This window comes from Chinchilla lanigera, unplaced genomic scaffold (genome assembly GCF_000276665.1).
Source record: "Chinchilla lanigera isolate Chin_1 unplaced genomic scaffold, ChiLan1.0 scaffold00068, whole genome shotgun sequence".
Classification (NCBI taxonomy): Eukaryota; Metazoa; Chordata; class Mammalia; order Rodentia; family Chinchillidae; genus Chinchilla; species Chinchilla lanigera.
Genome location: NW_004955469.1, coordinates 11956047 through 11970793, shown reverse-complemented (window position 1 = coordinate 11970793; position 14747 = coordinate 11956047). Strand labels below are relative to the sequence as shown.

The following is a 14747-nucleotide window of genomic DNA, read 5'->3' as shown; positions in this document are numbered from 1 at the left end:
GATTCTTCCCCAAATTACCTTGTCCGGGAAAAAATTGTGTCTTTTTATTTACTTTACCATTGAGGTTATTTTCAATGAGTCTTTCACCTTTTCTTCCCTCTGCTCCACGGCAGGAGAAATACAAGAGCTCTGACGATTTCTGAAAACACTTCAAAATGTCTGTTGCAGTGTAAGATTCTTCACGGCCTAAAGTCACTTGGCGTGGTGCATACACCTGTAATCCCAGCACCCAGGAGGCTGAGGCAGGAGGATGGCTGGGAACTTGAGGTTGGCATGAACTATTATATAGAAGATATTTCCTCCCTCACAATTCAGGATTTCAAAAACTTTAAAAGCACTCTGGTCACTCTTGAAACTCAGAATAAAGGAGTTGTTCAGGAATATTAAACAGAGTATTCATTTCATACATGTGCATATTTGTTAATTTTCTCTTTTTGAGATAGGGTTTAACTATGCAGCTCAAAGTGGCCTTGAACTGACTTTGTAGCCCAGGCTGATCTCAATGTAGCAATTCTCCTGCCTCAGCCTCCTGAGTACTGGGATCACAGGTGTGCACCACCAAACCCAGCCTATGTGCATACATTTATGGACAGGTTTTCCTGGCGTAAATTTCACTTTATTCTGACAACAATCACTTAAGGCATGGGTTGTTTTCACATTCATACTTGAGAGAATTGAGATTCATAAACTGACTCCTGCCCAGGCACAGTGATACACACCTGTAATCCCAGTACTCTGGGAGGTTGAGGCAGAAGGCCTGCAAGTGTGAGCCCAAGCTGAACAATTTAGAAACCCAGAGACTGAATCAAAACAAACAAAAAACGGCTGAGTCACAAAGCTAGTTAAGATAGCGTCAACACTAAAGATTTTACCTGTTCAGAAACCAGGTCTCTTTTCCACTTTCTACTCAAGCCAATTCGTCTAATTGTTGTTTACCCACTTAAATCAGTTTAAGCAGGTGGAAAAACATATTAACCTTCCTCAGCCACACCTCACCTTCTAGCCTCTTCTGACAAATATGCTTTTCCCATGGTAACATACCACAAATATGGTTCTTCTGACTTTGAATAACTTTTTGTGTGTTTGTGGTACTGGGGAGTGAACCCAAAGTTTTCATACTAAACTATATCCCCAGCACTTTTTTGAATTCTTTCAATAGTGGTTCTCATGTATTAGCAGACATACTTTTGGAGTCAGGTTTTTAAAAAAAGGTGTGATGGCACATGCCTTTAATCCCAGCACTTGGGAGGCTGAGGCAGGAGGATGGCTGTCAGTTTGAGCCAGCCTGGGCTATAAAGTGAGTTCAAGGCCAAGTGAACTGCACAGTGAGATCCTGTTTAAAAAAAAAAGTCTTAGCTGGGCGTAGAGGCGCATACCTATAATCTTAGCACTCTGGGAAGCTGAGATAGAAAATCACAAGTTTCAGACCATCCTGGGAAATTTATCAAGACCTTGTCTCAAAAATAAAAGAGTTAGAAATTTACCTCAGCGCAAAGGTTCTGAGTTCAATCCCCAGTAACAAAAAAATAAAATGAAGATCTGGACTTGTGTAGTTCTACCTCAGTACTGGGAGAAATAAGGAACATAATTCAAATACTTAAGTCTCTCAGGTCATGTTGCATATGATTTTTAAAACCCTAAATATGTGGTCATAACCAGCACCAAGACCCTTAACGGTGCTCTGAAGCATACATTTTATGCCTTAAGTTCCAATTTGGAAAGTTCAGTATTTCAGAATAAAGAAGCCACAAATTAACATCCAATTTAGAGACGGATATACACCCTAGTTTCTACTCTTAGAGCTACATATTTTTATAATGGTGATATTCCAATCAGTGCAAAATGCTATCCTAATGACAGTTTTCCAGGGAAAATCTTGACCTATTCTTTTTTTTGAGGGGGCGTCTTTTTGAGACAGGGTCTCCCTATGCCGTTTAGGCTCGCCTTGAGCTCACTTTGTAGCCCAGACTGTTCTAAAACTCGCTATGACTCTCCTACCTCAGCCTCTTGAGTGCTGGGATTACAAGCATGAGCCACCACATCCTGTATTATTCTTTTTAAGAGAATAAAAATAAATACAAACGATACACAATTTCAAAACAAGATGACAGGAAATTCTTGATTTACACCTTCCTCTGAAGTTTTATATTGTTCCTTGTGAGAAGACGCATTAAAAACAAGCGATTAGTAGGTATCGAAATTGTTTTTATGTGGAATTGAGCTATCATAAATGTATCAATTTTTCAATTCAGATTCATCAAAAATTACCTGTTGACTAACCTAGTAGCCCTGGACTGAGACCTGGACTTTACAACTTAAAACATCTTGTGACTTTTATAAATTGGTAAATTTAGGCAACAGTACTGACCTTTTCTTTTTACTGCCAATACCAAAGTCTAATAACTAAGTCACAAGTTGTCAGACTGGCCTTGACTCTGTGATCCTCCTGCCTCAGCCTCCCAGAGTGGTAGGATTACAAGCTGGTACTACCATGCCCAGCTACAAACATTTTAAACCCAGAACATTCACTTTAAGATCTCTTTAAATAAAAGCATGTGTAAGATCAAAGTAACCAGCTGGGTGTGGTGGCACACCTGTAATTTCAGTACCAGGAGCCTGAGGAGGAGGGTCACTGCAGGCTTGAGGCCAGCCTAGCCACACAGTGAGTTCAAGGCCAGTCTGAACTACACTGCAAGACCCCGAAAAACAAAAGAGAGATCAAAATAAATTATGGTCATCATCGCTTTTTTTTCCCCTTTGGAAGACAGAGATTTGCTACGCAGTTCGGGATGGCCTTGAACTCACAGCAACCCTCCTGCCTCAGCCTCCCAGAGTACTTGGATTATAGACATGTACCACGACGCCCATCACTTTTTAACATTAAGTATCATAAAATCTCCACAGGGAAAATGCTTAACTCTGTACACCCTGCAGTAAATCCAAGGATTTTGTAGTAACTTCACTTGTATTTGGTCAATTAACTTTTCCAATCCAAAGCAAAATTGTTCTTATCGGTGTACCCACCTAAAGAATATTTGCTTTTCGGTAAACAATCCAATCTGATTGGATCTTTCAATGTTTAAATTTTTTTCAAATGGACATTTTTAAAAGGCAGGTGTGGAGGGGCTCATTGCTGTGCCTTCTAGTTAACCTAGCAACTTGTCATCTGTAATTATATATGAACAAGTTTATCTTTCATATACTACATGCTAAAGCATAGTTGTCAGTGTTTAAAACAATGATCTCACACAAGTTAGTACTAGCAGATTCAAAGTCTTCAGGTATAAATAACTCTGCGTTAACTAAGAATGTCACCTTCCATCACAAGGGAAGCCAGCTCCACTCAAAGGCATGAGATACTGTACATGTTCAGAGATAAAAATGATAATGATCACTAGATAAAATCAGTGGAAAATAAGCAGTATTCCACCAATGCAAGACAAAATATACTTTATTATGACAGCAAATGCACATAGTGCTGTAGGTAAGGCATGCTACTAGGAATCTGCATATCAAAGGCTAGTATGAAAATCGATGGGAATGAATGCTGTTTCTTAATGCTTGAAGACTGACTTCATGTTGAAGACGGAGTCTGTGTCCATTTATTTCAAATGCAATACTATACTAGATCTACTTAATCAGCTATCTATATTTCCAATCAAGTGCCCAACAGCAAGAGTCACCTCTCATGACAAATATATCACTCATTCAACTGAAGCAAATTTCCTTCTAAACAAAGACCTAGATTTGAGCATGCAAACATCCATTCATTTGAATAGTGAGTCAATTTTACTGTCATTTATTCCACCAAAAGCAAATATTAGAATATAGAAGTAGTATGGATAAGGAAACATTTACATTTTAATACCTTGCAATGTTATAAATTTTGGGCTAAAATAACACCCTGAGTCAAATTTGATCTTTTTCCACTGCAGGTACCAAGTACAGTTTTGATTTCAGTAGCTGAACTTCTAAGGGAAAGTCTGGAAAAATAATGCTAAGGAGAGACCTACTCCTCTGATGGAACTATTAGGCTCTACAGACTCGTCAAAATCAATGCAAAACTGAGGAGCAAGGCTGTAATGCCTGTAACGAAGTATTTTTAGACGAGCTGCTTCATTTCCCCCTCCTTTTAAAGCAGATACAGATTAAATGCTCTCTGCACGGATGCACACACACTGACATTCTGTTCAAATGTTTTCTAAGTGCAAGACTGTGGGTTTAAACAGTCTTGTTTTCATTTATACAAGGAATACCTTATACATAATCCACTTAGCTTAAGAGATGTGAAGAAACAATTACTATGAAAATTACTTATCAAATACTGTTCTTTTATAAGGTGTTTTTAAAGCAACACAGGACCAAAAACATCCAACTATTATTTTATTTATATTACTATGCTTAAGTTACATGGAAAAAGACAACCAAGCAGTTCTGCCCCAATTCAGAAAGCTTCCAATCAACACCACTTACATGGTGACAAGTAACTAGGAATGGTGGTATCTTTGGGTCAAGACTGACAAGGAAGAATGGGCTCTGGGGCTACGGTTCATCTCCAACAAGAATATGGCACGCCGGCCAGCACAAGCCGTGCTAACACTGAGCCTTTAGCGCTGGGCACAGATTCGGATCTCTTCTCTGAAGCTAGCAAATCAAGTGAAATAACTGGGTTTTTAAAAAATGTTTTAAAATGAAGCCCAAATAAGTTTAAAAACCATGCTCTTGACATAGTCTCCATTCAAAATTTACATAAAACACACTTTTTCACTCTAATAGCCCAGATTTTTTCCTCACGTAGCCCACCATGTAGCTGCAGGTAGACTCTTCTGCCTCACGATGTAAACATAGGGAAAAAGGTTAACAGCATCTGCATAATACTCTCTACACACTGCTGTTGGATGGAAAATACAAAATTAAAAAAAGAAAGAAAGAAAGGTTTCATCTTAGATTCTCACAACCTCTTGTTCCGCAGTTCATGAATCCGACTCTGATGCTAAGGTGACAGTGTATGTAAGTAGATTTTTGTTTTCAGTGAAGGAGACCTGGGAAAAGATGGATTTATCTCTTTTTCTTCAAGAATTATCAGATGGTACATGCTCTTCAAAGCCCTCGCTCTCTCGAACTAGAGCACGTTCCAGGATCACACGGCCTTCCTTATAACGCTGGCTGTCTTCAGTGGCAAACTCATAGATCCATCCCAGTTTGCTATTGCAGTTTTTGCAGCTCACATCTCGAACCATGTGGCGGCCAGTGAGCATGACGCGATCTTGAACTTCACTGTACTGCAGGTTAACTACCTAAAAAATACATTAACATTGCGAAGGAATGTAAGTTATTTGCACCTGCTCTGTACCTAAATAAAGGTGGAGCGTAGCACATTACCAATTCTGAGAGAAAAACTTCGTCTACGTGGAACAGAAAGGACTGGCCCCCGGGGAAAGTTTATCTGACCTTCTAGATACCTAGACTAGCTCTGTTCCTTAGCCTAAAAATTTCCCTAGTACACTGCACTCTAGGAGGTAGAATCACATCAACCAGTTTCCAATCAGAAATTTTGAGGCAGATAGACTGGACACATTTGCAAATCAGGAAATCCTTTTCCTGTCGGTAGACCTTTGCAATAACACAATTCATAATCAAAAAATGGCTGGTGAGCATGGGCGGGAGCAAGAGAAGTTGGTTAGATGATCCTTACTTGCTTTTCATCGCCAAACTAGGACAGCTTAACATGACTACCGCCCTTCACAGACACATCAGTGACATGCAGGAAAGAAGTGTGGGTCTTGCCGCCTTCCTCCACAGCCTGTGCTGAAATCAGTATCAAGTTCTTACGCTGTGTATTTCCTCCACATGTGGAAAACACCCTTCCTCTCTCCCTGCCTCACTTCTCTAGTGCCAGGAACTGAACCCCGGCTTTGCTCGTGCTCGGCCAGTGCTCTACCACTGCATCCCACTTTTCTCTTTATAAGACGTTTCTCTTTTGTGATCAATACTGTCTTTTTAAAATATATACTTGTGATACATAGTAATTACGTTCAATTTGAGGAATTGCTATTTTATATTTATATACTTGATGATTTTTATTTCCCTTCCTTTTCTTTCCCCCATCTTCAAAATGTCTACCTCCTTGTCTCTCAACCATCACTCCTTTACTTTGTTCTTAAAAGTATATTTTGGGTTTTTCATATAAGAGAAAACCATGTGAACTATTAATCTTCTGTATCTGATTTATTGTACTCAATATTATGCTCTGAAGATCCATCCATTTTCCTCTAAATGACTCAACTTTCTCCTCCTTTATGCCTCAGTAAACCCCACTGTGTGTATACACATACCATTTTCTTTATCCATTCACCTGTTGAAGGGCATCTAGGCTGTTTCCTGGATTTGGCTATTTTGAATTCTGCTGCTATAAATATTATGAGTATGCATGCATCACTGTAATATAATGACTAAAGTTTTTGGGATGATACCCAAGAGAGGTATACTTGGGTCAAATGCAATTTCTAGTTTTAGTTTTTTGAGGAATCTCCATACTGATTTCCATAATGGCTGTGCTCCTTTACCTTCTCACCAACATGTAGAAGGGGTATTTTTTTCCTCCCACAACCTCACCAGCATTTATTTAATGGGGAACATTTCTTCATGTACTTACTGGCTATTTATACTTCATTTGAAAAGTGTCCGTTCATGTCAATTGCCCATTTTTAATGGGTCTTTTGTTTTCTGGGGTCTCATTTTTTGGGGGGGGGTTCTTAAAATCACATTCTAGTAATGCTTCCCTAAGGTCCCATTAGAAACAGGCCAAACAATAATTCATGCAGACTTAAGCCTCATTCTGAATTTGCCTGATGTCACCAAGCTCTGAGGAGGTATTCCGGTACTGTCAAATATATCCATTGAACCTACTGGCAAAGAAACGTTTTCTCACTAACCTTGTTAAACAGAAATGCTCTACCAGTGGCGCCTGTGAATCGAGTAGAGATGAGTTCTGAGCGGTTGGTCAGGATTGTATCACAGTTTGCACAAGAAAACAGCCGAGTACCACCAATATGATCAAGAAAAATTCTGCCCATTTTGATAGCTGAAGTTCTAAAAACCTGCAAACAAATGGAAACAGGTAAGAAATACACCATAATAAAACATCACTCCTTAGCACCTGTGTGTGGGGGTGCCCTAGAGTACTGGTCTGTGTTTTGCAGTACTCACAGTGTGAAGTAGCTGACCCTGAACAAAAGGATCCGAAGTTCATGCACCAAGCAAACAAACAGGCATATGCCAAGCACAGAACACTTCAGAAGCAGTGAGCCAGAGAAGTAAACAAGAAATGGTATCACCTCTCTTTTGGTTGGTGTGGGGAAAAAAATGGAAGGGGGAATAGAATGGAAAGTGGAAAAGGAATGCTTATAATGCACTGGCAGAGAGGTGAGAGAAAAAGTTTGGTACAGGTATTAACTATATATTCTGAGTACATGTAATCTGAGAAAAGATCTGTGGGGTATAAGCGGGACTAACAGGTAAGAGCAGAAAAAGTACGATTTAAAAACAACATGAGGACAGTCAGGTTTGAAAGAATGAGGGGGCTGGGGATTTAGCTCAGCGGCACAGCGCCTGCCCGGCAAGCACAAGGTTGTGAGTTCCATTCCTGGTACCGGAAAAAAAAAAAACAAAAAAAACGAATGAGGTCAGTGGGTCTATGTTCACTGGATGCACCTACAGGAGTGATGGCACTTAATTTTAGTAAGTCTGAGTCTGAAGTCTACAGAGTGTTTTGGGTACTTATTTTCAAAAGCAGCACAACTGTGGAAGGACTGGTGTGGTGGCACATTTTGTAATCCCAGCACTTGGGAGGCTGAAGCAGGAGCATCCCTGCGTTAGACACAGCTTGAACTAGATAGTGACACCCTATCTCAAAAAGAAAAGGAACCATTGTGCAAGGTTGTTAGGACCCACACTCACATTATTGAAAGCAAGTCTGAAAAGGTTAACGGTCAAAGGTCACAGAGCTGTTAAGTATAGAAAATTAGCTGGAATGTAGTTCTACCCAACTGCAAGTTCCTCCATTCCCCTCCACCTCCTCTGCCATAAAAAGGAGGCTCAACATGGTCTAGGCTTGGCATAAGGCTAAAGCAGAAGATACAGAAAAGGAAGAGAGGAGCTTTCCTGTTCTTTAAGATATCTTACAGGTTCAATAAATCACAGAAGCTAGGCATGGTGGCTCGGGCCTGTAACTCTAGCGCTCTGGAAGACTGAGGCTGGAAGATAACAAATCCCAGCCCAGCCTGGGCAATCTGGACATTCAGCAAGACCCTGTTTCAATTATTTTAAAAAATTAGCGTGCGGCAGGAGGGGTCTGGAGAGGTAGCTCAGCGTAAAGACCCCAGGTTCAATCCCTAGAGCTTAAAGAGGGAGGGGAATCACAGAAGTGCCAAAACACTCAACACACAGTTATGAAGCAAACTTGTGAAACTAGGATAATCAAACTTCAATATTTCAAAAGTTAGGAGAGTTAACAGATATAACTACTTAAAATAACTGCAATTAATTCTCTTAAATGTATTTTTTAAAAAAATCTAGATATATTCAACAACAGCTTTTATTTTTTAAAAAGTATTCCTGGGTATAGTTACAGCTCTTGCGTTTAACAGTATACACATCTTTACAAAGGCATTCACAACTGACATAGGAAAAAAAATTCTAGAATGTGTAATTTGTAATAAGAATTCACAATCACCTTAAGTTTAGAGGATCAGCATTACAAATTAAAAACACCATTCATTTTGAAATCTATGAACTTCCCCAGCTACTAGGCAGGCCCTTGACATCAGAAGTGTTATTATCATAAACATCATTATGACTCCCCTTAAACATTATGATGGGGAAGTTTAAAAAGGAATAAAAAACAGATGGCAAATACAATTAACAACTTGCCACTAGCAAAAAAGAAAACCAGCACAGCCATAATGAGTAAACCGTGATCTAAATATAGCCTTAAAATATGACACTTACCTTTATATTTCTGCAAAATAACAAAGGGTAATACTTATTGTCTGTCTTTACAGCCTTTGTGATTGTAGCATTACTTTTTCTAGATGGTCAAGAACATTTTGTCCATATAAAAAAGGAGTTGCAAATCAGAGGCCTGGAGCCAAATTCATTTGATAGGCTAGGGATACAGAAGGGAGGCAATACCGGGCCTGGTGCTACATGCTTGTAATCCCAGCACTCTGGTGGCTGAGGCAGGAGGATTGTAGAGTTGGAGGCCACTGTGGGCTACATACTGAGTTTAAGGCCAGCCTGACTACATAGTGAAGCCGTGTCTCAAAAAAAGGATCAAACAGATACATTTATTTGGCCACACGTTTTTATTCTTAATTTTTCAGAAGGTCAGCTGATAAAATCTGGGTTAAAAAGCCAGGATTCTGAATTTCTTTTTAGCAATAAGGAGATCTAGCAACAAGAGCCATGTACACAGCAATCTCCTAAGGCAACCAGAGACTACAGCTGAGCAGCAACAAACCCTATCTTCCAGATCACTGCACTTGCTCATTCTCCATTCTCATTTACACAATTACTTAACCTGTTTGGTCCTTGACCCAATATTTAGATTTATGACTCAATATAAATAAAGCATTTAAAAAACCTATGAGCAGTTGATATGACCATAATCCTTAATATTGATCATTAACAGAAAGAAATCAATAGCAAGGCTTTAAGCTCAACTGTTTAGGTATCATACTGTGATTTATTTCTACCATACCATAATGCAGGAGTAACCAGATGCTTCTGCACTGTGGCAGAGATAATGCAGTTGTCTCCAGAATGAACCACGGAAAATTCAAAATGAACTCTGTACTTTCAACCTACATCCTTCTACCTCTGGCTCAAATTATATTATGTCTGTGTCTATTTGGTAGTAGGGTAAACATCTGATATACCTTCTTTTCCCTGCTTCAAGTTCTACTTTTTATTCTTTACGAAATATTTTTTTTATAGGATTCAGTTATATGATTCATTACCCAGACCAAAAATATCTGGGCATAATTTTATGTTACACTATTTCTAGTTGTGGTTGCCATTTATAGAGTACTATATATGTATTTAAATGTAGTTTTTTGTTTGCCATGGAGTCCAGCTGAAGCAAGTACACATCATTTGCTGTCAGAGGTACTTAGGAAGTAGAAAAACCTCTGTGTGGTCATTCAGTTCCAGGACACAAGCCTTAGCTACCTAGAACTTCCAATTTCTACTTTACCAGGAGATTCTGGTAAAGGAATTATATTTTAGGTTCTCTAAAAGAAAAAAAGTTATTTTAGGAATTCAAAAGAGGAAAAAGATACATTTCTCTTCCAGGAATCTATAAACACAGGTTCTGGAAATGCATTATTTAAAAAAATTACACATGATGCATTATGTAAGTTCCTGGATTGGTTGTAGGTCAATAAAACAATTTTCTAAAAAGCCTATTTATTGGCTTATATATACACACCAGCAAATTAAATATGGTATTTTGTTTTTAGCCTGACTCATTTCTAAGTATTTTCCTTAAAAAATGGGAGAGAAGCTCAGAAACTGAGGCCTGTGGGTCAAATCTAGCTCACCACCTGTTTAACTGCCCACAAAGCTGAAAATAAAGTGTATACTTACAAACTGTTGAAAAATAAACATCAAAAAGAACATTATATGAAATCCAAACCTCAGAGGCCACAGAGTAAGTTCTTTAGGAACAGTCATGGCCATTTGTTTACACTCAATTGCTTTCTCACTATAATGGCTAAGAGTTTGCATAGTTGCTACACAAACTTATGTCCTACAAATTCAAAATATTCACTGTCACTCCCTACAAGGAAAAGAATTAAAATGTGTTATGTACTACTAATCCCCATGAATGTAATTATTATGTACTGCAAACATGTATTAATTAAAAATAAAATTTGAGAAAAAATTTTAAAAAAGAAAGTATTTTCCTGCTTAAAAACTCATTTAAACTGGGTGTGGTGGCACACTCCTGTAATCCCCAGCACTAAGGAGGAGGACTGCCACAAGTTCAAGGCCAGCCTAGACTGCGTGTGTCTTCAAGGCCAGCCTGAATGCCCCCCTCAAAAATAAATTAAAAAAACAAAAACAAAAACAAATCCCACCCATTCAGAAAGTACTCTTTCTCAGGAAAAACTGAAACCTACTCAGCAGTCGAAGTCGAAGTTAACAGATCAATAGGAATATAAAGATTAGTTTAATCCTACTTCCCTTGTTTTCCATGGATTTTCTGGATAAAAATCCTTAACTTTTTGTTATCAGCTCAATGTCAAAGGTCCAGTACATAAAGATTGTACAAATAAACAATATACAGTAATCAAAATAGGTGGGGCCTTCTCCTCTCTCAACCTGCAGTAACAGTTAGCCTGGATCCTTAACTCTGAAGACTTCCTGCATTCAAATCTCAGTTCTCCCTTGACTAGCTCTAAACTTCGGGCAAATGATCCTCTGCTGCTTCATCTGTGACATTATGAGAGCAATACATATTTTGGGGTAATGAGAATTAAACAGAAATACTATGGTCTGAGAACAGTGTCTGGCACACAATGAATGCTAAATAAGAGTAAAACCAATTGCCTTCTTCCACATACCCCATCCCAACTGCCCCCATCACTGATGAGAACAGCAAAGCTGGTAAAGTATATAAAACAGTACCAATTAATTGGCTTCACCTTTTGTTAATTACAGCGATGTTAAGTAACTAGGTTATAGGAATTACAAGCAGGAGGAAAGCTAGAAACCTTCCAAAGCATCTCAAATTCTCAGTGTCACAGTTCTGGGTCTTAAAATAGGTACTTACCCTCTCTATAATTAATAATCCAATTTGGTTTCAACCATGGCAACTAGAATTAGCCAATGAAGATACCACATCCCAGCTCTAAAAATAATAGCAAGAAAGACAATAGATATTCCTTTGCATCCCTTGGGGTCATCCGATGGAAAAACATCCAGTTCACTGATAAGACTTTCCTTTAGTAAAGGAATTATCCCCTCTGGGATTTCCACCAACAGCACACTGCAAAGAGCTCCCCCACAGACAGCCAAGAGGGGCTTTTCCATTGCACCAGAGGATATAAGCAAAAACAGCAGAGTTTGCAGCAGCAAACTTAAAAAGCAGGAGCCCAGTGAGAAGGGGTTAAAGAAATGTTTCCCTTCCAGAGGAGGTTTTGTTTTTCAAAGATTCTGCTTCAAACAGAGTGGGGCTGAAGAAAGCGTTTCTATCTGGTTTTCAGTTGCCTTCTCTAAAAGGAACAAAAATCCAAACACTTCTAACTGCACTGGGTTAATTACTATAACAAAATTTATTGATATTTCAATTTCATCAACTACTTTCAAAGTGATTTGAGACTAAATTCTATTTGAAAGGTACACTGGAAAACAGTTTAATCCATAAAACCAATTTTCCAGTTTTTGTACAAAATATTTATCAAGCCAGAGCTTTAGGGCACCAGAAAGCCATGTCATCCTCTTGCAATATCAGATAAGTTTACTTTGCTGTGTCAAATGATGTCTTGTTTGTGAGACCAAGTTCTCATTTTACAGCAATTTTTATGGTTTTGTTCTTCCTCAAAATGGTTGGCTTGTTTTGTTAAACAATTTCTAAGTTTACTATATTCTATATTGTTCAATCATCATTAGACAACAAGACCAGTCACATAGCTCAGCAAGTCGTAAGTCAGTGAACAATCTGAGTTGGTAATCTCCCCAAAAACCTCTTGGCAGGAAGAATGGATGATCTCTTGTTTGCTGTGATGCAATTCTAAAAGCTTCTAATTGGATGCAGTGGAGTAAAATTCAACTGCTGGGCTTCCTGATTCAGGTGTCAAATAGCAAATCCAAATATGACTAAGATTTAGTTCCTAAACTAAATGCACATTGCAAGATTACCAACAAAAAAAACTCATATGGATTTCTATAGCCACTTAAGTGCTACCAAACCTAAAAGATTACTAGGCACAAATATTCTTAGGATCATCTTCAGATCTCATGATTCTTGTGGACTAGCTTCATGTCTCAAGAGTGTTTTTGAAAACAGCAGCAAGTGGTGCTTCTGGGTTTTGTGTGCTACAGATCAAGCCCTGGGCCCCTAGGCAAACAATCTCCAATAAGCAACATCTCCAGTCTAAGTAACAAGTTTAATTTCTTTTCACAGTTTTTTTTTTCCTTCTACTTAAATGGGCAACAGAAAAAGGCAAATAAGTCTAGAAAAAAATGCTTAAGGATTCAATAGGATAACCTTATTTTGAAAGACTACATACATTTTACTAATCTTGTTTAGAAAATTACTGTTAAAATCCAGTTAGCTTCCCTGTATAAATTATTAAGCACATTTCATCACGTTCTTTTTCCTAGAGCAAAGGTTGCTAGAGATTTTTTAAAGTCTGCACTGCACACACTGGACCAGATAGAGGTGTTAGAAAGGCAGATAGTTCCTTCCGAAGTGTGTATGTACACAAAAAATACTTTGTAAGCCAAATTCCACAAGCTACACCTTCTTGCTCGAGACCTGTTTTTCCTCCTAAACCCCTGTTGTCCAGTAGCAACTCAAAGCCTCTTCATTTTCTGGGTCTAATCAACACCAATCCACTTCAGAATGCTTCCTACTTCGTCTTCCTCATTTCTCAATGTACTTTCTGAATGCTTACAAACTCACCTCACAATTTACTGACATTTAACTTTGTATTACTACTGCACTTCAACAGGACTCGACGAAAGTGTAAGCTTCTAGTGAGTATTTTGGTAATTTCCTTCGTACCTTACCCAGTACAGGTACAATAAACTTTTTCGTTTCGTTTTTTGTTTTGTTTTGGTTTTGGTTTTTGGTTTTCTTTCCCGGTACCGGGAATCGAACTCATGAGCTTGCGCTTGCCAGGCAGGCGCTGTGCCGCTCAGCTAAATCCCCAGCCCCTACAACAAACTTTTTAAGAAAAGAATCCACCAAAACTGGGCATGGTGGTGAACACCTGTAATCCCAGCACTGGGGAGGCCGAGACCTAAGAATTGTCCTGAGTCCCAGGCCAGTTTGTACTACATATTGAGACCTGCCTCAAAAAAAAAGAAAAAGAAAGAAGAATCCACCAGGACACTCATATCTGGCACAAATATGTATCCTGGAAATACTGCCTGTTTTTGCCTCTGTGGTTGGAATGCAAGCTGCAACCCCGCGTATGCAGCTATACAAAGTCAGTTGGTACATATCCTATTACCCCACTTACTGCAGTAAATCTACTAATTTTCCAGAAACACAAGGTTAGCCCGAGGTTACTTCAGGTTTTCCATCTGTCAAGGAGACCTGGAATAAAAATCATCACATTACCAATACGGCTCTGCAAACAGAAAAAGTTTAAAAATAAATGAGCTGTACACCTTCCAGTGACTCTACAAAGGGAGATTAGTTCATGTCAAGATAAACAGATCTCCGTAGTATTTCACTTTCCCACTTCCGCTGGTCGTAACTCTCCTTTGTTCCACCTACCAGCACACGAACGCAAAAAAGGGGGTGCGAGCGTACGCCTAGCCTCCCAGCCGCGAGAGGCACGCAGGACCCTGGCTGGGCTAGCAGCCGCTGCTGGGGGACCCGCGAGGCCCCGCCGCGCATCCGGCCCAGCTGATCGCGGCCACGTGACGCCCGCCGGCCAATCGGGAGGCCCGAGACGGGCAGCGCGGCGGCGGAGGGGCCTTCCCCGCACAACAAACACGGGCAGAACGGC

General features: G+C 39.3%; 1 protein-coding gene across 4 annotated transcripts in view; it reads right to left on the bottom strand.

The window, feature by feature from the left end:
• Nucleotides 1–3433: 3433 nt before the first annotated feature.
• Ypel5 (yippee-like 5) overlaps nucleotides 3434–14747 on the bottom strand; it is a 12104-nt gene continuing 790 nt past the window's right edge. The window contains exons 1-4 of one of the 4 annotated variants that reach the window (XM_005400550.2): nucleotides 14513–14531; nucleotides 14253–14329; nucleotides 6936–7100; nucleotides 3434–5297 (exon numbers count right to left, since the gene is read on the bottom strand). In XM_005400550.2, coding sequence (XP_005400607.1) covers nucleotides 5073–5297; nucleotides 6936–7076 — 366 coding nt within the window. In that variant the 5' untranslated portion in view covers nucleotides 7077–7100; nucleotides 14253–14329; nucleotides 14513–14531 and the 3' untranslated portion in view covers nucleotides 3434–5072. Of the gene's footprint in view, nucleotides 5298–6935; nucleotides 7101–14252; nucleotides 14330–14512; nucleotides 14650–14747 lie in introns of those variants that run through there. The other 3 variants (XM_005400549.2, XM_005400547.2, XM_005400548.2) reach the window with 3 other exon arrangements.